General features: G+C 41.0%; 1 protein-coding gene across 4 annotated transcripts in view; it reads left to right on the top strand.

The window, feature by feature from the left end:
- The window catches only part of sbf1 (SET binding factor 1), a 161,204-nt gene that overhangs the window by 123,851 nt on the left and 13,809 nt on the right, over positions 1 to 23,544 (top strand). For 2 of the 4 annotated variants that reach the window (XM_080207513.1, XM_080207511.1), the window contains 12 exons: positions 3 to 139; positions 841 to 1,045; positions 6,893 to 7,089; positions 8,415 to 8,552; positions 9,254 to 9,349; positions 12,078 to 12,152; positions 17,086 to 17,270; positions 17,949 to 18,125; positions 18,240 to 18,341; positions 20,390 to 20,575; positions 21,498 to 21,624; positions 22,311 to 22,441. In XM_080207513.1, the coding sequence (XP_080063639.1) occupies positions 3 to 139; positions 841 to 1,045; positions 6,893 to 7,089; positions 8,415 to 8,552; positions 9,254 to 9,349; positions 12,078 to 12,152; positions 17,086 to 17,270; positions 17,949 to 18,125; positions 18,240 to 18,341; positions 20,390 to 20,575; positions 21,498 to 21,624; positions 22,311 to 22,441 (1,756 nt within the window). The remainder of the gene's footprint in view (positions 1 to 2; positions 140 to 840; positions 1,046 to 6,892; positions 7,090 to 8,414; positions 8,553 to 9,253; positions 9,350 to 12,077; positions 12,153 to 17,085; positions 17,271 to 17,948; positions 18,126 to 18,239; positions 18,342 to 20,389; positions 20,576 to 21,497; positions 21,625 to 22,310; positions 22,442 to 23,544) is intronic. The other 2 variants (XM_080207512.1, XM_080207514.1) reach the window with 2 other exon arrangements.

Genomic DNA, 23,544 nt, shown 5'->3' with positions numbered 1-23,544 from the left:
AGAACCATGTCAAGGAATATCATGAAGAATGCAAAGAAGACAATTGGGCGACAGTATGTGACCAGAAAGAAATATACGCCCCCAACCTGGGACCAGCGAGCTACTCCCGCACACGGTGACAATCTAGACCAAATTTCTGGTATGTGATCAGTCAACATCTGGTAGCCAAGGCCTGCTAGTCATTGCTGGGTTTAGATATTAGCAAGTAGAACATGGGCTTTGTTGGATGGTGGAGATACTTGTTGAATAAGCCTGCATATATTCTGCACTGTGTGAGAGCCAGAATTCAGTGAGCACTGCACTGCAGTTGGGAGAGCAATAGCAGAAGGCAGTATTGAGTGTGTGCTGCATTTGGCTGTGAAAGCACGGCATTTCTTGAGGGACAGTAATAAAGAAGGTTGCACAGTATTTTAGGGGAAGAGGGGGAGAATGTGGCTAAGACTGAGGGAAACTGCATTGTCTGAGGGGCCATAACCAGTGGACATTGCACCCTCGGTAGGGTCATATTTGTTGTAGGCAAATACCGTGGCAGTGCTACACTATGAAATGCACAGTACTGTGAAAGTACCGCCCTATTGAAAGGTCATTATTTTTGGAGCACTATACTGTTGGAAAATCACTGCTGAAGGTTGCTGCACATTGAGGAGGGGCACCATTGATGGGATGCTACGTTGCCCCTTGATTGTGCTGCACTCTCTCACTGTCAGCCCAGACCATGTAAAGTCACCGTGCATATTCCTGCACTAAAACTGTCTCACGCTCCATGTGTCTATGTGAGAAACAACTCTTCTATCCCCTGTCTGATCTCGTCCCCTCCTGACATGCTGTTTCTTTCTGCAGTTTCGGAAGAGATGGAGCAGAATGCACTGACACTTTCCACTACCATCAGATCAGATAAATCAACCATGAGCCACATGGTAGAGCGAGCTTGTTGCCGTGACTACCAGCGCCTGGGCTTGGGCACGCTCAGTAACAGTCTGACTAGATCGAAGAATGAGCCATTCCGAATAACTACAGTAAATCGCATGTACAGCGTCTGTAGGAGGTGAGTTTTCATAAAATCCAAGTCGGGTTCAGACAGTTTGTTATTGTCGTTTGATCAAATCAACTTCCAAACTGTCCATAAGTAATAGTTCAGTTTAAGTGCAACATCACAATATTTAGTGGCTGCCCGTCCATATGCTTCCTCATATGATGTTTCAAACACTTCCCAGCATGAGAAGTAAGACTGATGTGCCCCTCAAACTTGTTTTAAAGATGGGAACCACATCTGCTATTTTCCAATCCTTTGGAATTTGGCTCAAGTCCAGTGACTGAGAAACATCTGAACAGGACTCGGTGGTTACTTCCTTCCAAATCCTGGGATAAATGGTGTTAGAGCCATCAATCACTGAGAAACATCTGAACAGGACTCGGTGGTTACTTCCTTCCAAATCCTGGGATAAATGGTGTTAGAGCCATCAATCTCTGGTACTTGAAGTTTGAACAATCCCCCGCAATGTGCCCCTCATGAGACTAAATATTTTGCATCTACATTTGCCTTGAAACAATTACTGGTTTTCTACCTCTTTGTGAATGCTGTTGTACAATAACGTTGAAATATTTCAGCAATTTCTGAATTTACGAGCACCATTTTTCCAATGTCAATTTGTGACAGCTTTTTTAACCTTTTGTTAATCCTGAGATATTTGGAGAATATCCTCTTGTTGTGCTTTTTTTGAGCTGTGTTTTCCTTGTGATTACATTTCACAACCTTCATCAGTTTCTAGCATTCCTTGGCCTATATTTAGGAATTCTCTTCCCAGAATATTTATACTTTGTAATTTACTCAACTTACGTCCTAATTCTTTTCATATATTGATAATGTGATAACATGATTACTATATCGGTAGAATATAAACTGACAATTGTTTTGAGGCATAAAAATTAATAAGGTGCGTGGCTTTCAGGGAATTGGGATAATAAAGGGATGAGCCCAAGGAAAATTGAGAGATTGCAAGGAATGGGGCATTGAAGGGATAGGCTCTGAGAGAGTTGGAAACTATCGAGATGGGCTCTGGGTATATTGGGTATGGTACGGATGCACACAAGGAAAATTGGATACTGTTGGAATGGGCACTGAGAGAATTGGATACTGCCTAAATGAGCTCTGGGAGAATTGAGTATTGCAGGGATGGGCTCTGGAAATATTGGATGCTATCGGGATGAGACCTGGGGGAATTGAATACTACCAGGATGGGCTCTGGGAGAATTGGGTATTGCAGGGTTGGGCTCTGGGAGTGTTGGATGCTATAGGCGTGAACTTTGGGAGAATTTGAAACTGTAGGGAGGGGCTCTGTGGGAATTGGGTATCGCAAAGGTAGACCTTGTATGTTTTCTTGCTTTGAATTTAAATTCAAAGTATTTTGAGTAGAATGTCATGTGACTGCCACCTCAGAACAAGACACAACTGTCCCAGACCTACTAATGACTTAGATGGTCTTGCTAAACTGGGCAATCCTTTCCATCCTGAAATTTAGACTATTAGCACAGTTGTCTGACCGATAAACAACTTGTTCCCAGTAGAAATAAAGGCACTGAATCCCTGAAACAAAAATACACAAGAAGCTCAGGCCCTTGGAAATATCTCATCATCTTGTTGTCATATTACATTTCAGCACCTGCACTAACTTTGAGGGGGTTTTTATCTGTTACCTCTAATCAAGAGTAAGAATAAGCCATTTGGCCTAATTGGTCTGCGTCTGTATTTATGCTTCACGTAAGCCTCCTTACACCCCTTTGCATCTAACCCTACTGCTCTTTCCATTTATTCCTTTCTCCTTCACATGCTTATGTCTTCTCCTTAAATGCATTTATTATGTTTGTCTCAGCCATTCCTTGTGACAGTGAGTTCCACATTCTGGGTAAAGAGCTTTCTCCAGAATTCAATGATTATCTTATATATTCAGTGATTATCTTTTATGTATGACCTCTAGTTCTGGACTACCCCACAAGAGGAAGTATTTTCCTAGTCGACTGTATCTCACTCTTGAATTGTCTATCTGTCATCCTTCAGCCTTCTCTTTTCTTGAGAAAAAGTCCCTCTCAGCTTGTTCATTTTTTCCCTTATAGCTTTAACCTCAGTTTTCTGACACCCCTTGTGAATCTTTTTGTTTCTTACACTCTGCATCTAAAGTCCTGTTTGTACAATGGAGACCAGAAACCTGTTTAGTGTTGTGTTGTTGATATGGCCTAACCAAAGTTACTAAGTACTGAAAGGCATTTGCAGCACTAAAACAGGCCATTCAGCCTGTGGTGTATATGCTTCACAAAAGGCTCCGACCTCTTTCATCCTTTGTACTAATTTATTATTTTCCTTTCACCCCTTCTGCTCGTGCTCAAATGCATTAATTCTCTTAATCTCAATTACTCTTGATCCCCTATTCAAGGTCACCCCTGCAAGAGGGACTGTTTAATGTTTTAATATTCTTTCATGGGATGTGGAAATCGCAATTTGGGCTATCATGTATTGCCCATCCCTAATTGCCCTTGAGAAGGTGATAATTAGTTGCTGCCTTGAACCGTTGTCATCCCTGTGTCGTAGGAACAGTGCTGTTGGGAAGGGAATTTCAGAACTGTGACCCAGCTACTATGAATAAATGGTGATATAGTTCCAAATCAGGATAGTGTGTTATTTGGAGGGAAACTTTCAGGTGGTGGTGTTCTATGCATCTGGTGCCTTTGTCCTATGTGGCAGAGATTGGGTGTTTGGAAGGTGTTGTCAAAGGAGCCTTGCAGTGCACAGTGTAGATTGCTATTGTACACTTCTGGTGGCGGCAGCGAATATTTATTATGGTGAATGGGGTGCCAATCAATCATGATAGGCATAACCTCTCCATTCAGGTGTCTTTCCCATAAATAATTTTTTCACCTCCAGTGCTTTTAAACTTTTTCTGTAATATGATAACCAGTCTATTCATTGTACTTTGTATGGTCCAAACAAAATTTTCTAAAAGCATGAATGTAACTACTGTACTTTTCAATTCTGCCCTTCCAGGAATGAGGCACAGTGTTTTGTTTGCCTTTGTTTTATGCCTTCATTCCTCCACCCCATTTTGTATTTTACTTTCCAAACATGTTAGCACCATATCCTTCCCACAGAATGCAACATCTCATACTTTTTTGTTTGTTCATGGTGTGGGCCTTACTGGGAAGGCCAGCATTTTTGCTCATCCTAACTGACCTTGAGAATGTGATAGTGAGTTATTTTTTTAAATTGCTGAAGTTCATGTGATGTAGGTGCTCCCATAATGCTGTTGGGAAAGGAAGCCCAGGGTTTTGATCCAGCAATAGTGGATCAACAGCGATATAGTTCCAAGTCAGGATAGTGGGTCCTCCAGTGCATCTTGCAGATGGTACATGCAAGAGCTATATTGAAATTTATTTGCCAATTATACCTCCATTCTGCAGGTTTATTAATAACTTGTATTTCGTTGTAAGCTTTTTCAATATTAGCCAGAACCTCCAATTTAAACTAGTCTACACATTTTGGAATTGTACCTGCAATTCCCAAGTTGAAATCATGAATGTAAATTCACAACAGTGATCCAAGCACCAATCTCTTTGGAACATTTTTGGTTTCTCAATTATCTCCTTCCTTTATCTTGCGTATCATTATACCTTTAATAATCACTTCTGACATCATTCCCACCCTCATCGTCTCCCTGGTAAATACAAAGGCATAATTGCCACTTAATAATGAGTTTTTCTTATACATTTCTTAATGTTCCTACCATTGTCTAGATTTATGTATCTAAAACAATTGCCATTTCTTTCTATGTTCTTTGATTTTACAATTTCTCTTTTTTTCCCCCGAATATTTTTTTTAAACTTCACTTTCCCTCTCGTTGTCCTCCTCTTTATTGCTTATATACTTGGTATGTGCCATTTTATTTTGTTTCAATTTTACTTGATGAATATTTCTCCTGAACACAACTGAACACTTTTTAAAACTTTCCTTTGTTGAATAGCTAACCATAAATCCTTACTCTGTTTTCTTTGTAGCTAGTTTGCTATCCATTCTGCGATTTGTCCCCTGCCTCCACATGAGTGAATTGTATGGTGTGTTGTTGAAGGTCTTCTGAAAATCTAAACACGTTACATCAACTACTTTATCTCAACTTACTCAAATTCAATATGGACGGTCAAGCATGACCGTTTCTTTTGAAATCAGTGCTCACTATGCAAACTTGGTTTTCTATATGTTAGCCCATTACAATTCTGTTATTTTTTTCTAGCAGTGGCATTAAGCTAACCAGTGTTCCCTGGACTTGACTGTGCCCCTTTTTAGGAATGACATTGGAAAGATAGGAATAACATTAGCTGGTCGAACCTTTGGCATGATTTTATTTTTGAAATTTTTTTATTTATATAATGGTTTCCCTGCTGTCTCTTCTCTAATTTTTGATTGGATGCAATCCATTCAGATCAGGGATTTATTGCTCTCCATTTTTGGTTTCTCAATTATCTCCTTCCTTTATCTTGAGTATCATTATAACTTTCATAGTCCCTTCTGACATCATTCCCGCCCTCGTAGTATCCCTTGTAAATACAGAGGCAAGATAACCACTTAATAATTGTGCCATTATACTGAGCTTTTCTTATACATCCCTTAATGTTCCTATCATTGTCTAGATTTATGTGTCTGTAAAACAATTTGCCATTTCTTCCTATGTTCTTTGATTTTACAATTTCTCTTTTTTCACCCCAAGTTATTTTTTAAACTTCACTTTCCCTCTTGTTGTCCTCCTCTTTATTGCCTATATACTTAGTGTGTGCCATTTTATTTTGTTTCAATTTTACTTTGATCGCTTGATGAATATTTCTCCTGAACACGATTGAACACCTTTTTAAAAATGTCCTACTTCTTTTCCATCTCTTTATCAAAATATTTTTCTGGTTTATCTTTTCTAGTTCTTCTCTCATCCTCTCAACCATCTTTCTTTGAATATCCTACTTTGGTCTTTGTCTTGTTCCTTCATCATTACTTGGAACCCCACATTGTAATTACTGTTACCTAGATATTCCTACATTCGTTTCGGTTATCCACTTTGGTTCAGTTCCCATCTCTTGATCCAAAAATAAATCCAGAACACACTCAAACTCCTTTTCCCATTTACCTGCATTTTCTTGCCAATTTATTTAATGTTCATCGAATTGCCCCATTTTGTTCTATGTCTTTTACTCATTCCTTAATTTCCCCTCATTATTAGGCAAATGGTGGAATGCCCATTAATATGAGTGATCCAATCTTAGAGGGAGATAGTGATTTAGTGGTAATGTCACTGGGCTAGTAATCCTCTGGGGGCACATTTCAAATCCCACATGGGTTTCACCCAGCTGGACAAATTTGAGCAAATTAGAAATGGTGACCATGAAACTATCACTGAGTGTCATGAAAACTTATGTAGTTCATTAATGTCCTTTAAGGGAGAAAATCTGCCATCCTTAGCTGGTCTGATACGTGGTCAATGTAATTGAGGTTTAATTGCCCCCTCAGTTCAATAATAATTAGGGGCGGATAACAAATGCTGGCTTGTCAGTGATGCCTACACCTTACGAAAGAATAAAAAAAACTCATCCTTTGTCTCAATCTATGCAAATTCTGTTTTGTTCTTAATATTAGTTACATCTCATTTTCCTCCAGCCATATTTTATTTGTACTCAGTACAATAGTCTGTCTATAAACAGGATACTTTGACCAGATAAATCCGTGGCCCACCAAGGTAAAGTGCAAGTTCCTGAACCTGAAAGCAGACCGCCTTAGTAACAGCAATAGCTGAAAGTCATAGTATGGGCTGTTGTGGTGTCAGCAGGATGGTGTTTCGATTGACCTAATATTTTCTGTTTTCAGTTACCCCAGCCTCCTGATTATCCCGCAGACCATACAGGACAGTACAATGCAACGCATTTCACGCTGTTACAGACAAAACCGCTTCCCCGTTGTGTGTTGGAGGAACTCGCGCACAAAGGCCGTGCTCCTGCGATCAGCAGGGTTGCATGGGAAGAGTGTTGTCGGCCTCTTCAAGTCCCAGAATGCACCAGCTACAGGTACTAACCATGATGCCAATGTGAAAAAGAAATGTAATGTTATAGGGATGTTTGTGCCATGAGTTTGGCTGTTGGTGTTTGGACAATGGAAAGGTGGGCACTGGATTGTGGGTGACAGGTGTGAATTGAACGGGCTTACAGACACTGAGCTTTTTCAGGCAATGGGACTATGAACGTTGCAAAGTAGTTATTGGGCATTACAGACTACAGGCAATCGCAGCATGAATGTTACGGATTAAAGACATTGGGCATGTAGACACCAGGTGCCAGCCAGTTGGTATTGCAAACAATGGGGACTGACTCTGGTGGTGAAGAGAGTCGATGTTTAGGCAATTGAATGAGGTGCTGATCAATGGTCTGTTTTGTCCTGGATTGTGTCAAACTTCTTAAGTGATGCAACTATACTCACCTAAGCAAATAGAGTGAATTAGCTGGCATTGCTGATGTGTGCTGGAGACGTTTTGGGGATTCAGGAGATGAGTCATGACCAGCTTCTGACTATCTTTAGTTGCTTGGTATTTGTGACTGATCAGTTAAGTTTCTAATCAATAGTAACCTTCAGGATGTTGATCTTGGGGTATTCAGCAAAGGTGATGCTGTTGAATGTGAAGAGGCAATGGTTAGACACTTTTTGCATGTAGATATTTTTCCTAACATCACTTCTGAAAGACCTGGCTCTACATTTTGCATAATGTTTCTTAATCCTAGGCTTCCCAACTGACAATAGACAGCATATACCCAAATTGTTTAAATCTCCCTAAATTCCATGAATACTACCCTAATGTGTAAAATTGTTACTTGTAATTTAAACCATCGTTTTGGTGAATATATGCCTGACTTGCTTCTAGTGGCATCATGCTGACCTGAAAGGTGGAGGGCACTGTGTTAACTGCTCAGTCTTTGTGGTTTGTATGATTTTGTCAGATTGCTTTATTAGTTGGTGTTTGAATATTGCAGCAATGGTTAGAGGCTCTGTTAATGTCTCTGTTCTTCAGAGGGATGGCATGATGGCCCAGTGGTTAGCACTGCTGTTTCATTGCGCCAGGGAACTGGGTTCAATTCTCGGATCACTGTCTGTGTGGAGTTTGCTTGTTCTCCCCATGCCTGTGCGGGTTTCCTCTGGGTACTCCAATTTCCTCCCACAGTCCAAAGATGTGCAGGTTATGTTGATTGCCACGCTAAATTTCCCCAAGATGTGTAAATCAGGGGGATTAGCAGGATAAGGGCCTGGGCGGAATTGTTGTCGATGGTCTCCTTCTGCACTGTAGGAATGCTATGATTCATCTGTGAAGGAACTTTTATTAAAAAACAGATTTTCATTTCAGACCCTTCTCAGACAGACTCCATCAGTTTAGCACAAGAGAAGTATTTACAGGCAGTGATAAACTCCATGCCGCACTACGCAGACACGGGTGGTCGTAATACTCTCAGTGGATTCACGTCTGCTCACATGAACAGCTCAGGTTTGTTGTGCCTTTAAGATTTCTTTTATCTCACAAAGTTATCAGTGAAGTGAAATGTGTACTGTATGCATTGAACTAGAAGTTATCTTGACACTGAACATGAGTGGAAGGCCATTTATGGTGTACAGGTGCAATTCTAGTCATTCTACCTCATTAAAGTAGTTTCTAATCTCTAACCTTGCTCAAGCTTGTGAATGATGTGCATTTGTCCTATAACCCTGAATAAGGCCAAGAATTTCTTTACTAATATTTTATTCATACATTTTGTTATTTAAACACTTCAAAGCAGCCACTTTGCCATTAAAAAAACAAACTGAGTCCTTGGTTTTATGTCAGGAGGTACAGAATGCAAGAGCAAGGCGGTAGTATTGAAATTGCTTAAAGCCCTTAGTTAGACGATGTTTGGGGTATTGAGTACCATCATTGGAAGAGATTGGAAACACTGTTTTGATTCACTTGAAGCTCCTCTGGAAGAAAAGGGACACTTGTGAAGAAGATTGATCTCTGCAGGTTCAACAGCAGCCAGTTTGCCCTCTGCTGATCCACACTTTACCTGTTCCAAGTTCTGGAGTCTGCTTACTGCTCTGAGCTCTGTTGCATCTTATCCTTTCCTTCTGTACCCTTACTGATATAGAATCTTTCCATGCCCTGTTATGTTCTGGGGAACCTTTGCTTGACCCGTATCCTGTTATATTCTGTAGACTCGTCTGATAAGCAGAGGCAGCCTAAGATTGGTGTGCTGATGAAACAGGTGATGGGTGGAAAGGAAGAAATGACGAACACTTTCAGTCGTGGAGGTGAGAATCACTGAGCCTGTGTGGTGTGTACAATCAATATGAGCAATGTTTTGTGATTTATCGCTAAGATTCTTCTTCAAAATTCTTAATTTCTGAGCTGTTTCCTTGGTTGAAGTTTGCCTCCAGATGGAGAATGGGCTGAGTGGAGCTGCTGAACTGAACTATTGATGCTTTATACTGCTGCTGCTTTGTGCTTAGTCAATAGGAATCTTGCATCTGCTTCGCATGTAGGCAGAAACTACATAACAGAGCATGGGACTGTGAAGTAGATCTGCAGTCATTCAGAGAGAGTTTGGGTGATGACAAATCCAGGATTTGTCACAGGAGAAAGGAATGGAATATAGTCATATAATTTATAGCAGAAAAAGTGAATTTTCGGCTCATCATCATGCCAAAAAAAGGTGATTGGGAACATCGTTTTGTCCAATTCCTCCAGTGGCTGTGCCTGGTTTAGCAGGCCTCCAGCACCACGTCTAGAAGTTCTCTACTCCAATTTTGTGTGTATATTCAATGCTGAAATGGAGTAAGGCTGCCCGTTGAAGTGGTGGAGGCTGCCTCGCTAAATATTTTTAAGACGCGGGTTGATGGGTTTTTGATAAGAGAGGGGATTAAGGGTTATGGGGAGAAAGCGGGAAAGTGGAACTGAGCAGCGACAGATCAGCCATGATCTTATTGAATGGCGGGGCAGGCTCGAAGGGCTAGATGGCCTACTCCTGCTCCTATTTCTTATGTTCTTATGTTCTTAACAGTTTTAGTAACAATATTGTGCTAGATCTAGCTTCTGCGTGCCGCTGAAATGCCACAGTACCAACAGTGGCAGGTGCATTGATACTGGTTTATGTTAAAAGACTAGTCCTTTGAAACTTGGAGGGCTGTTAAAATTTGTTGGATGAACACCATTGACATCTGCAATCAGTGTTTTATGAGCATTTCAAAGATCTGTGCTACTGAAGTAAAAATCAAAACAGTACTGATGACTGTTGTAGTTTGCTTGCGATGTTACTTCTTAGATTCAAAAGTCTTAGCGGATACTGAAATTTTACAGTCACGTTTGTTTCGCCAATTGGAATGTCCCATTCCACAGGCCTGCGAGGCCGTATTGGCAAACAAAATCAGAATCTGACCACTTCGGGTCATGTAAAAAGAGGCCCCCAACCTCCACCCAGACAAAAGTACATTGGTTTAGAAATGTCCAACTCTGGTTGGAGGGACTGGTCAGCATGGCAGCATGACCTTATTTACAGCCTTCAGGCATGTGTCATTATAGTTTTAGAAGGTGGGGTAGAACCAGTGTTTGTTGGTGTGTGGTGGATTTTATGTCTTAAAATGCTGCTTAGCCCATTGTTCGCATCTGCTTTTGTAAAACAGTCCATGATCCATTGAAGGCCACATGGCATGAGGGCACATTCACTGGCAAACAGCGGTCTCCCATTTCCACCCCTGACTCCTTGGTTGAGGATTTCTGTTGTATTATACTGAAGAAATTGCCATTTGTTCCAAATTAGTGTATAATCCATTGGTATTTCCATGAAATATCCCAGACAGCATGAAGACAAAGAATATAGTGAAGAGCATAAGGACCATACCACCCCTGTTCCAAACCACTTGCTATGTCAATGACGTCAGTGTATACACCACAGCCAGTGACTCTGGTCATCATTTCATTGTGAAACAAGTATTAGATTTACCACTCTAAGTTTGTCTAAAACTTTGTCTAAGGCCTCTGTTTATTGTGTATAGGCCTTTTATCAGGTCAGATAAGGCACATTAGAGTCCCATCTGTTGTTCACATTATTTTTCTTGATCTTCGCCTTTGGGCAAATACATGTTCTGAGTATTTCTGCCGTTCCTGAACCCACTTTGCCTCTGGCGGTATTTGCTCTGCCCTGTGGCATCAATCTATTGAGTTGTTCCTTTGCAAGAATCTTACTAGCAATCATAAGCAGCACAATTCCTCTGATTGTGAGACACAGATTTTTGTCCCTTTTCCTTTTTACATGCAAACAATTGCGGCTGGGGAATGGATTGTTGATCATACATTTTGTGATATAATTTTGAGTTTGACAGCCACATGGAATCTCCCAGATTTATTCATTTCTCGTGGGATACTGTTTGAGCCTGGAATTTTTCTCGCGGGTAGGGATATGATGGTTTTGTCACATTCTACAATATAAGCTTTGTTGTCCAGGTTTTCACACTTGGCTTGTTAGTGCCATATATAATGGATAAAAGGGTACCATGTAACAGACTATAATGGGATTAATGTGGTCTGCACTAGATACTAGTATGACTTGTGCTGGACTGTCGTGGAAACCAGCATGATCTGTGCCAGACTGTAATGGGTGTCAGTGGGTCTGACAGCAAACAGTAATCGGTACTATTTTTAAATGTCGGCAAGTTGTTGTGATACTGTTTAAATGGAGACTGATGTGTATATCTAGTACCAGTACCACACTCTGTGAAACAAGAATAATGTACTGGAAATGCTGGATATGCTCAAGTGTAAGCATCTGTGGTGAGAGAAAGAGTTAATATTTCAGATTGACAACCTATTGTCAGAACTATTCACAGTGACATCTGCTTAAATAGAGACTGGTATGTCTGCCCAGACCAGTATTGAATTGGGTGACACATGATTAATGGCGTGTATTAATGATCTGATTATTTTGTGCTGTCTCATTACTAGAGTAAGTCATGGACTGATTTTCTTTGTGCTGTGCCTCCTCAGTACTAGGTCACAGAGCCAGGGTCATCACTCTGGCAAATCCAAGGGCCACAACGAAGGGGAGAGAAAGCCCTCAAGGTATTGCGTTTGAGCACAAGGAAAGTAACAAATTCTATCCCTGTGTATGAAAGGGCTAACACCAAGAATAACCACTTATTAACATACAATAGCAAATATAAACAGTGACTACCAGTTCTAACACCTTTAACTTCTATTTCACTCACCCAATTAACTTAGTTATGGCCTAGGCTTTTGCTCAGTCATAGAAAAAGCTGATTGAAATGAAAGTAACCAGATTTCTGTGCAGTAAATTTACTTATATTTTTGTGATTGTCAGTCATTGTAATATGCATACAGTAGTAAAACAAATTTGCAACTACCAGCAGCTGCTTTCAACAAAACCCAACTTTCCTATTTTAGCTTTTCCCATTATTAATTCTCATTCCTATTTTTATAATGAAAATCACTTAGGTAAACTTGTGAATCTAATTACACCTTCACATGGAGATGATGATTTGCATCCCGCAGTTCATCAGCCTGCACTTTAAAGTTGCTCCCAAGCTTCAGCTAACTCTACTTCCCCCCAGTATTGTAATTTTTTCTGTCTAATTGTAACCAGTATTATGAAATTAACATTATTGCACCATTTAAAATTGAAAGTGTGTATCAGTAAGATGTGAACCAAATTAGATTTGTGTACACTTGCACAGTTATTGCCCCAACTTGGAAATCTGTTTCATTAGCAAAGCTATGCTTACACAAGTTAAACACTATTTAAGTGCAGAAGCAGGCCATTTGATTCAAAGGTACCATGCCATTGTTCATTTTTCACAAGCGCTGCCTCTTAACCCCATCAACATCCTTCTATTACTGGCCCCATCTGTATTGATCTCCTCCAACTAGATTTTCAAGTTTGCTGACCGCACCACGGTAGTGGGTCAGATCTCAAACAATGATGAGATAGACTACAGGAATGTGATAGAGAATCTAGTGAACTGGTACAGCAACAATAATCTCTCCCTCAATGTCAATAAAACGAAAGAGATTGTCGTCGACTTCAGGAAGTGTAAAGGAAAACATGCCCCTGTCTACATCAACGGGGATGCAGCAGAAGCTCTTGAGAGCTTCAAGATTTTAGGTGTCCAGGTCTACAGCAACCCCTGTCCTGGTCCCCCCCATGCTGACACTATGGTTAAGAAAGCCCACCAACACCTCTACTTTCTCAAAAGACTAAGGAAATTTGGCATGTCAGCTATGACTCTCTCACAGATACACCATAGAAAGCATTTTTTCTGGCTTGCCCAGGACCGCAAGGAACTACAAAAGGTTGTGAATGTAGCCCAATCCATTAACTGTCTACATTTTCCTCTGCCTCAGCAACGCAGCCAGCATAATTAAGGGGCCCACGCACCCCGGACATTCTCTCTTCCACCTTCTTCCTTCGGGAAAAAGATACAGAAGCCTGAGGTCACGTACCAACTGACTCAAGAGCAGCTCCTTCCCTGCTGCCATCAGACTTTTGAATGGACTTACCTTGCATTAAATTGATCTTTCTCTACACTGTAGCTATGACTGTAACACTATATTCTGCACTCTCTCATTTCCTTCTCTCTCTTCTCTTTCCTTCTGTTCCTTCTTTCTCTTACAGCTTTGTCTGTACAGCATGCACCGCCTCTCAGTCTCCTCTGCTCCAAGGAAAACAACCCTGTTTCTCTTCATAACTAAATTAAGTGACTCTAAGTTCTTCATTTGAGTTATTCTTTGGGATGGTGAGCTCCATATTCCAACTATTCTCTACCTAAAGAAGTTTCTCTTGAACTCTCTTTTGGATTCATTAACATCAACCTTATATTTATGGTTCTTAGTTCTGCTGATCTTGACATTGACCCTGTCCAATCCTTTCATAAGTCTGCTATCGGGTCATCCTTCAGTCTTCTCGTAAGTTCTGTTATCAGCCTTATAATTCTCTTTGGCACCCTCACCAGTGTCTCTATATCCTTATTATAGAGGCTAGACCTGCTCTCAATATCCCAATAATGATTAAACAAAGATTTGACACAACTTTAACATACGTCTCCACTCTTCAATTCTATCCACCAAGAAATTAACCCTCGTGATTAGTTTGATTTTTTTTTAATGGATTTATTAACCTGTGTTAATTGAGAATCTGTAGTAGAATTAATCTGCAGCGACAAGACTTGCTAGAGACTTGTCAGAGCTTCCCAAACGAAAGTGTGTGCTAGGGGTGTGTTAGGAACACAGAACATTTAATCTGTACATTTAAGCTATCATCAGAGACATAGCAAATCTATCAGGTTGCAACATTGGTGGGTTGAAGGTCAAAAACCTGAGAGATGCAGGTGATACTGCAGTGATTGCAGAGTCTGGAGTGGAACTACAGGGAATTGTAAACACACGTGAAAGAAGTGTGGAACTTGGATTAAGAATGAATGTGAAGAAGACTGAGAAAATGGTGATCAGCAGAGACCTAACCTCGGAAACTGGCGCAGGCACAGAGCTGAACAACTTCTTTCTGCGCTAACAATTTTGTGATTCTGTGAAGTGAAAATTGAAGTATATCGACTTGTCCTAGAGCAAGTGAAAAGGTTGCACACTGGGCAGATTATCATAGCCGATGAGAGATGTGATTGAGAGATCCGAAGGAGAATTGAGCAAGCTATGAACAGCTCTGTCTAGATTTAGGACATGTTAATATCAAAGAAATTGACCCTGAGTCTTAGGAAAAGAATGCTGAATTCTATATTTTGTCATCTAGGTTAAATGCCATGGACATATGGACAACAAACAAAGATTATTGATCAGCTGAATGAATTCGAGATGTGGACATACAAGAAATGCTCTGCATAACCTACACATACACAACTCATCATATACAAGGAGAATGACATGACGTATGTTGAGGTTAGGGATAGGTGTGTGAATGCTCGACAGAATATTAATATATTGAAGGACGAAGTGTTGGATATCCTAAATTGCATTAAGGTAGACAAGTCCCCAGGGCCTGATGGAGTCTATCCCAGGTATCTGTGGGAGGTAAGAGGAGAAATAGCTGGGGCTTTAACAGATATCTTCACATCCTGTTTGACCACAGTTGAGGTTCCAGAGGACTCAAAAATAGGGAATGTTGTTCCCTTGTTTAAGAAAGGAAGCAGGGATAATCCAGGAAATTATATACCAGTGAGCCTGACGTCAGTAGTGGGGAAATCTTTGGAGAAGACATCAAAGGACAGCATATATGCACATTTGGAAGAAAATGGTTTGTTAGTAACAGGCAACACGGTTTTGTACGGGGAAGGCCATATCTCACCAACTTGATTGAGTTTTTTCAAGGTGTGACAAAGATAATTGAGGGAAGGGCTCTGGATGTAGTTTATATGGACTTTAGTAAGGTGCTTAACAAGATACAAACAGCAGACAGGTACAAAAACTAAAGTCACGTGGGATTCGGGGTTCACTGGCTAGATGGATACAGAACTGGCTTGGTCATAGAAGAAAGAGTAGCAGTGGAAGGGTGATTTTTCAGAAAAGAGATCTTAATGGTGTTCGGCAGGTATCAGTGCTGGGATTTCTGTTTGTAGTAAGCATGAATGATCTGGAGAAAAATGTGGATAGTCTGGTTAGTAAGTTTGCGGATAACACGAAGATTAGCGGAGTTGCTGGTAGTGCTGGGATTGTCAGAATGCAACAAGATATAGATAGATTGGAGACTTGGACACAGAAATAGTAAACGAAGTTTAACCCGGACAAACACAATTTTGGAGGATCAAATTTAGGTGTGAATTATAACATAAATGGTAGAACCCTTAGGAATGTTAATACACAGGGATCTGTGTGTGCATGTCCACAGTTCCCTAAAAGTGGCAACACAGGTGGACAAGGTGATTAAGAAGGCATATGGGGTGTCTAACATTTCCTGGGTAACTATGCAGGTAGATACTGTGGATCTGTCTTAAGTCTCCGACTCTAGTTGGAGACATTTGCAGAGGGTCAGGGAGTTTGGAAGTCGCCTATTGGAAGTTTAAATTTCCTGAGCTGTTCCCGTGTAGGTCTGTACATCAAAACTCCCAGAGGGTCCTTCTTCAGTCATATGTCTGGTCTCCAAAGATCGGAAGATTTGGTCTAATATTCCAGCCATTTCTTTGTTATCACATGAGTGTTTCGAGTGTATCCCTTTGTGTCCTTGCACTATACTAACACTTGCGTTGTCTTAGAATAACAGCTGGTATGTTACTTACCTTGACAATAGCACACAGTTTGGCCTACAAGCTTTCCTTGTTATTATGGGTTTTGAGCAATGCTTTTATTTCTAAACATTTGTAATAGGAATTCCACTGTGAGCACTTGCCATGTAGTTGCAGACCTCCTACTACTGGTGATGTCTCCTATTACTGGTGATACTGGTACTCCCATTTCAGTTTTCTAGTTGTCATTTATTGGCCTTCTCATCCTCTAACACATTCCTTGGCCTATGGCTGTTCTTTCTCATACCCCATTCTACTTGAGCATTGAGTTCTGGCCCCATCTTTACTGCCCCCGTAACTGTGCCACCTGACTAATGTGGGGAAAATATTCACTTCCTAAAAGGCTACCTCAACTTCATTAATTTCCAATCGTTGCCTGAAATAAAGCTTTGAATTATCTTCCTGTTTTTCAAGCATTTCCTTGTTTTGCCCTGCAACCAGAGAATATAAAGGATTATATTTAAGCAGAGCAGGGCGGGAACATTAATACAGCATTCATAGCTGTGTGAATTCTAATCATTGGAACAGCATTTGGGACTGTTGCTAATCTACTATTTAGGATAATGCACTCAACAAGAGTAACACCCCAGTATTGTGTAATCCTGATTTGCGTTTGCAGCTGGGTCCAGATCCCACAGCCCTTTACCAAATAGAGATGGGGACAGAGCCAATGATGCTGGTGCTCTCATAGCATAACTGGAGGAGTGATAATTGAATGCTGACAGTTAGTTTGTCTCTATCTCTTCCAGGAAAATGGGGCAGCATTCGAGGCAGTGGACGATTGAGTGCTTATTCCCTGAATTCTGATGTAGGTCTTCGACTTGCAGGCAAAGAAACATTGTCCCCAAAGGTTAATGGGGGCCTGTCAGATTCTCACTACTTCAGGCAGCCAAGAGCTGGCTTGTATATTATTGGCGAGAAGTCCCAGCTAAAGGTGAGAACAATCTCCCAAATCCTAGGGACAAATTCCTGCATTTTTGATTTATCTCAGATATTCAACTGCCTGAAGAGGGAAGAATGTATATGAAGACAGGTAAAAGGGGTGACAAGAACTCCATGTTGGAATACTGGTTCAGATGCTGCTGCCTAGAAAACGGGACTAGAAACCTCTCTGGTTAGGAAATTTGCTATTGCAGCTATTGTCCCTGTAATTCCAAATTATTGATTGGTATATGTGGGTCTCACCAGTCTTACATTTACAGATCTGACTATCCAATGTATACTATAAATCCCAAAACTTGCAGTGCTTTCGTTCAGTCTCAAATTTGGCATGATAATTCCACCAGGACCAATGGATGAGGTAATAAATTTCAAGGTCCAATGTCCACATCAGAGACCTGACCTTGAATACATTAGCAGCCCCTTTCTCGAGCAGTATGGACAATTGATTACGTGTCCATTTTTGAATCCTTGGAATCTAGAGTCACTGATCTGCAAGGGTACTCCTGTTTAATGTGGATAAATGACAGGGAAGACATGTTTGAGACTGATCTGCTCGGAGAAATTATCACTTTAGTATTGTTATATTAATGGCCGAGAGTTTTCCAAAAGTTTATATTTGCATGTGAAATTTGCAAATAACAGTATTTAGAAAATATATGACTCTATTCAGGGAGCGAAACAAGATCCTTCACAGCAGTGGGAAGTTGTCCCCATTGAGATATTTGATGTCCGACACGTGAAGACAAGCTTTAAGAAGTTGATGAAAGCATGCGTGCCGAGTTCTGCATCCACTGATCCCAACCAGTCGTACTACCGTTCGTTGGAGGAGTCTGATTGGCTCTCTCAGGTATTTGTTACATTATCTCCTGCTACCCTGACTGCACCCTCTCACCTGCCCTATCCCTCCTCACTCTGATCCCCATCCTCATCTTTTCTCTCATGCTCTTTTTTTTGTTACCAGTTACACAAGTTGCTTCAGGTCTCAGTGCTGGTTGTTGAGTTGTTGGACAACGGATCCTCAGTGCTGATCAGTTTGGAGGATGGCTGGGACGTGACCACTCAGGTACCTGTTGTCAATTATCAAGCTGGAGTCAAACCTCAGACCAAATGAAAGTAAAGAACTTCACTCTGGTTACCTTTTCGTGTTGAGATTCTTGTGTACTTGTAAAAGAAGGGAACCTAGGTTGCTTTTGAATTTCCCTCTTGTCCTGGAGCTGCTGGCCATTGGAGTTTAGGATACACAATCAAAAGTGTTCACATTGCCCCTGATACTTCACCTAAATCATTCTCCCTATGTCAGTTTAGAGGGTATGTTGGGAGATTGCATGCACAAGAATATATACATCTGAGCGTACATGTATACTTGTGTGATTTTGAGTGAAGGTCACTTGAGTGACTAGAAGACAAAACCTTGGCTGATCTTATCTATTTCTACCTGCAGAGCTCTGGAAGCCAACTATTGTCCTGTCTGTTGCCCTGCCCCAGAACAGCAGTAGGGCCTAAAATCTCATTAGTCCATTTGGCTCTGTACCAATTGCTGCACATTTACCCACTAGGATTCTGGGTCACCCCAAGGTGACAAATTCACAAATAGTTTGTAATGAAAGGGTGATGTTTGTATTTGAGGATGTTCCGTGCGTTGCACTCTATTCCATTTGACTCTGGCAGAAACAGTATAGTGACCTCCAAGCTTAGACCCAACATGTATTACCCTTCCATCATCCCACACTTTACTGCATTTCAGTATGTTGTGTTGATGGGATGGCTTGAATGGAATAAGGAAAAAGTGTAAATTATCGGGAGGCACCTATGACAAACATTTATGTGGGTTGGCAAAATACAGACTTCTTACCCCTCTAGTTAATGTCGTAAATGTTTGATCACCAACTGTAACCATATCAGAAATGATGTGGAGGTGCCAGCGTTGGATTGGGTTAAGGACTGTAAGAAGTCTCACGATACCACCAGGTTAAAGTCCAGCATGTTTATTTGATAGCACAAAGCATAAGCTTTTGGAGTATTGCCCCTTCACCTGATGATGGGGCAGTGCTCCAAAAGCTTGTGGCTTGTGCTACCAAATAAACCTGTTGGACTTTAACTTGATGTTGTGAGACTTCTTACTGTCCATATTAGTCAGACAGACAGTGGCTGTGTACCTTGAAGAATAGTGTCTCAGGTGGATCTACAAGATCCAAGGCATTATTGTATGAAATGCCCTGTTTTCTTGATGAATATTTATTTCTCAACCAGCACCAAAGGCAAAGGCTTTGGTCAATATAACAGTGCTTTTTCTGGGAGCTTGCTTGGTATACATTGGCTGCCATGTTTCCATATTATAACAGTGAAAGTGTTTTAAAAATCCTTCATTGCATGTGAAGTGTTTTAGGGTGTCCTGAGCATATGAAAGTTGCTGTACAAATATGTCTTTTTTAGCTGCTGAAGAGGGGATTGACTTGTATTTATATAGAATTCACAAAAATGAAAACTAGGCACATGGGTTCATTTCTGGAAAGAATTCAGGAGCGAAGATGGAATCTTAAACTTGAAATCTTGATTAGAACGTATTGGAGTCGTACAAATGTTCTGACCTTCATATCATAGGACATAGAGGCACTGGAGAAGGTGTAAAAAAAAGTTTGCCAAAATAATACCAGAACCGAGGGGTAAACCTATTAGGAAATCTGAATAGGCTGGACTCTTCTCCAGGTGACCTGACAGACTTTTAAGATTATGAAATTGTATGATTCAGTAAATATAGAGAAGGTTGTGGGTGAAACCTAAATTAGGCATCTAAATATAAAATTATCACTAATAAGTCCAATGGGAAATTCAGGAGAAACTTCTTTACTCAGAGTGATTGGAATGTGGAACTTCCTACAGCAAAGAGCAGTTGAGACAAACAAAGTAGATGCATTTGGTGGGAAGTTAGATGAGCACACAAAGTTGAAAGCAATAGGTTATCTTGATGGGGTAAAACGAGGTGGCATTGGAGGAGCATGTCAGTGGCACCACAGAGGCCATGGGATCAACTATCCAATCTCAGCACCAGTCCCCACAGTAAAAAATTTTTGGGGAATTTTTTTTCTGACAAGTTTTTTTAATTCCCTTCAGGTGGTGTCCTTGGTACAGTTGCTATCTGACCAACATTACAGGACATTGGAGGGTTTCCGTCTTCTGGTGGAGAAGGAGTGGCTGTCATTTGGGCATCGTTTCAGCCACCGTGGTGCTCAGACAATGGCCAGCCAGAGCAGTGGCTTCACACCTGTCTTCCTGCAGTTTCTGGACTGTGTACATCAGGTAGTTGCATTCAATTGTAGCACCTGGACTTGTTGGTGTCTTTATGACAAAGGGAGATTGTATTGTGCCTTGCGCATCATAACAGGGCATTGGGACTGTTCACTAATTTTGCCTCGTTAGATCATCAGAAGAAGAAACCAAACCACATTATATATTAACCTCAAGAGCAATGAAAACAGTTAAAATAGATGTTAAATAAGCAACTCTTTAGAAAATGAAGTTAACTGAGGGAATGAATAATGGAAGTTACGAAAACAGCTCAAATATATATCAATAATTCAGCATTAACTTTGGTGATAATTAATACGCCGCTATGATCATTGTCTGAGATTAGAACTGAATCTCATCAATTTATATAATTAGTCCATTGAAGAAAAGTCTCTGCATCTTGCGGTCACAAAACTTTCCAGATTTCACGTGACCTCATAATCAAAGAAATAGGAGCAGGAATAGACCAGTCCATGAGCCGCCTCCAGCATTCAGGAAGATCATGGCAGCCCTGTTCATGGCCTTAAAACTTTCCTATCTACCCCCATTAACTCCTTTGTTTATCAAATGTCTGTTTAACGCAACTGTGAACATATTGAAGAATTCATTCTTCACTGCTCTCTGGGATACAGAAGTCCTAAGGCTAATAACCCTCATAGAAGAACAATTCTCCACTCCTCTATCTTAAATGGGAAACCCCTTATTCTAAAAGTTGTTGGGAGCTCCCCCCAACCTTTACCACTCTTTACCGAGGAAGTAGAGCAAGGCTGTTTGTGGGACTACCTCTTTGTAATGGCCATGTTGCCAGTCAGTGAGTAATAGAGTCCTGATCCTGTAGGAACTAGCCATTGCCACCAGGAAGTGGTTGTTTGTTCAGTTTTTGCCCATTGTTCCCTTGTTTAATTTCTTACCTGTTCTATTCTGTCCTCTTCAGATCCATTTGCAGTTCCCAATGGAGTTTGAGTTTAGTATGCACTATCTGAAATTCCTGGCATATCATTATGTGTCCAACCGCTTCCGAACCTTCCTGCTGGACTCTGACCATGAAAGGATTGAATTTGGTAAAACCACAATCAATTGTTTCTTGTTTGTGTGATGTATGAGTGCACTGGTAAAGGGACTGGGTAAGTTTGTGGGTTTGTTGAAGGGTGTGGACTCATGTAGGTTTGGTGATTGTGTGGAAGAGAGCGATAGTGGGTATGAGAGAACTGCTGTGATTTACTTTCTTTTGAGGAGCAGTGTCAAACTACACCAATTAGTCAGATCCCTGCTTCTGTCACCATGTTGATGTTGCCAGAAACATCATTCCTATTCCTTCCTGTCCCATTCCAACTTGATGCAAGCTGTTATGCTGAAGGAATTCTGTTGTCTTGGCAAGATCGCAAATGAAGTAATGGTGAGATTTCCTTTTTTGGCAGAATGAGATTTAAAAAACAAGTTTAATTTTTTCTTACTGAATCCTACACAACTTTTTTCAAACTCAATCTGAGATGAAAGGACGACGTACAATCCCCTGTAGCACAGATCCTGGAGTCCTTCATCCCCCTCTGTCTGGGACTGGATTTAAACCTAGGTCCCAGAGATAAGCAGGTAGGAGAGTGGAATTAAGCTAAATGCCTCTATCATTCAGTGGTGAAAGTGCAGAGTCTGATCCACTCAGTCCCTCTTCAGTTATTTTGTCACCATGTGTAATAGTGATCCAGATGCCCTTTTGCAGTGTACTTTGAGTTGTGTGTGTATCCCACAGGACTGATGTATGAAGAGAAAGGAGAGAGGAAGAACCAACATGCATACAAGTCTGTGTGGGACTACATTGACCGGCTCAATAAGAAAACTCCAGTCTTCTTCAATTACCTGTATGCACCCGAGGATGGAGAGGTGAGGAGGAGCTCCTGCCTATTTGCTGTGGAGGTGGAGGATTTCATTGTACAACAAGATTCTTAGTGCTTTTGTAACCCCATTGTTGATTTATTGACTATCTCCATGGAAGTAGATCATTAACTTGTCTTGGACAAGTATATAAAAAAAATAAAAAGTTTATGCAACGCTGGCCTTTATATCTAGAGGACCAGAACACAAAAGGTTAGAAGTCATGCTACAGTTATATAAATCCTTTGTTAGACCATGCTCAGAGTATTGTGTTCCATTCTGGATAGATGTGTTAGTGTTGGATGGAGTGTAGTACAGATTTATCCAAGTGATACGTGGATTCCGAAGGTTAAATTTCAAAGCCTTTCAAAATGAAATTATAAGACTTTCTTTTATACATAGAACATAGAACATTACAGCGCAGAACAGGCCCTTCGGCCCACGATGTTGCGCCGACCAGTTAAAAAAAGACAATGACCCACTAATCTAAACCAATCCCTTTTCGTCCATAAACCTATCCATGGATCTCTTAAACGCCCCCAAACTAGGCTCATTTACAACCGCAGCAGGCAGGGCATTCCAATCCCTCACCACCCTCTGGGTAAAGAACCTACCCCTGACATCCGTCCTATAACTACCCCCCCCTTAATTTAAAGCCATGCCCCCTCGTGCTAGCTTTCTCCATCCGAGGAAAAAGGCTATCACTATCCACCCTATCTAAACCTCTAATCATCTTATATGTTTCAATAAGATCCCCTCTTAGCCGCCTTCTTTCTAGTGAAAACAACCCCAAATCCCTCAGTCTCTCCTCATAGGACCTCCCCTCCATACCAGGCAACATCCTGGTAAACCTCCTCTGCACCCTCTCCAAAGCCTCCACATCCTTCCTGTAATGTGGGGGCCAGAACTGCACACAGTACTCCATGTGCGGCCGCACCAGAGTTGTGTACAGTTGCAACATGACGCTGCGACTCCTAAATTCAATCCCCCTACCAATAAACGCCAAGACACTGTATGCCTTCTTAACAACCTTATCTACTTGATTCCCAACTTTCAGGGATCTATGTACACATACACCTAGATCCCTCTGTTCATCCACACTATTCAAAGTC

The sequence above is a fragment of the Carcharhinus amblyrhynchos genome, chromosome 19 (genome assembly GCF_965287045.1).
Source record: "Carcharhinus amblyrhynchos chromosome 19, sCarAmb.v2.hapA, whole genome shotgun sequence".
NCBI classification, from domain to species: domain Eukaryota; kingdom Metazoa; phylum Chordata; class Chondrichthyes; order Carcharhiniformes; family Carcharhinidae; genus Carcharhinus; species Carcharhinus amblyrhynchos.
The sequence above is the reverse complement of the archived record's forward strand: the minus strand, read 5'-3'. Positions and strand labels throughout refer to the sequence as shown.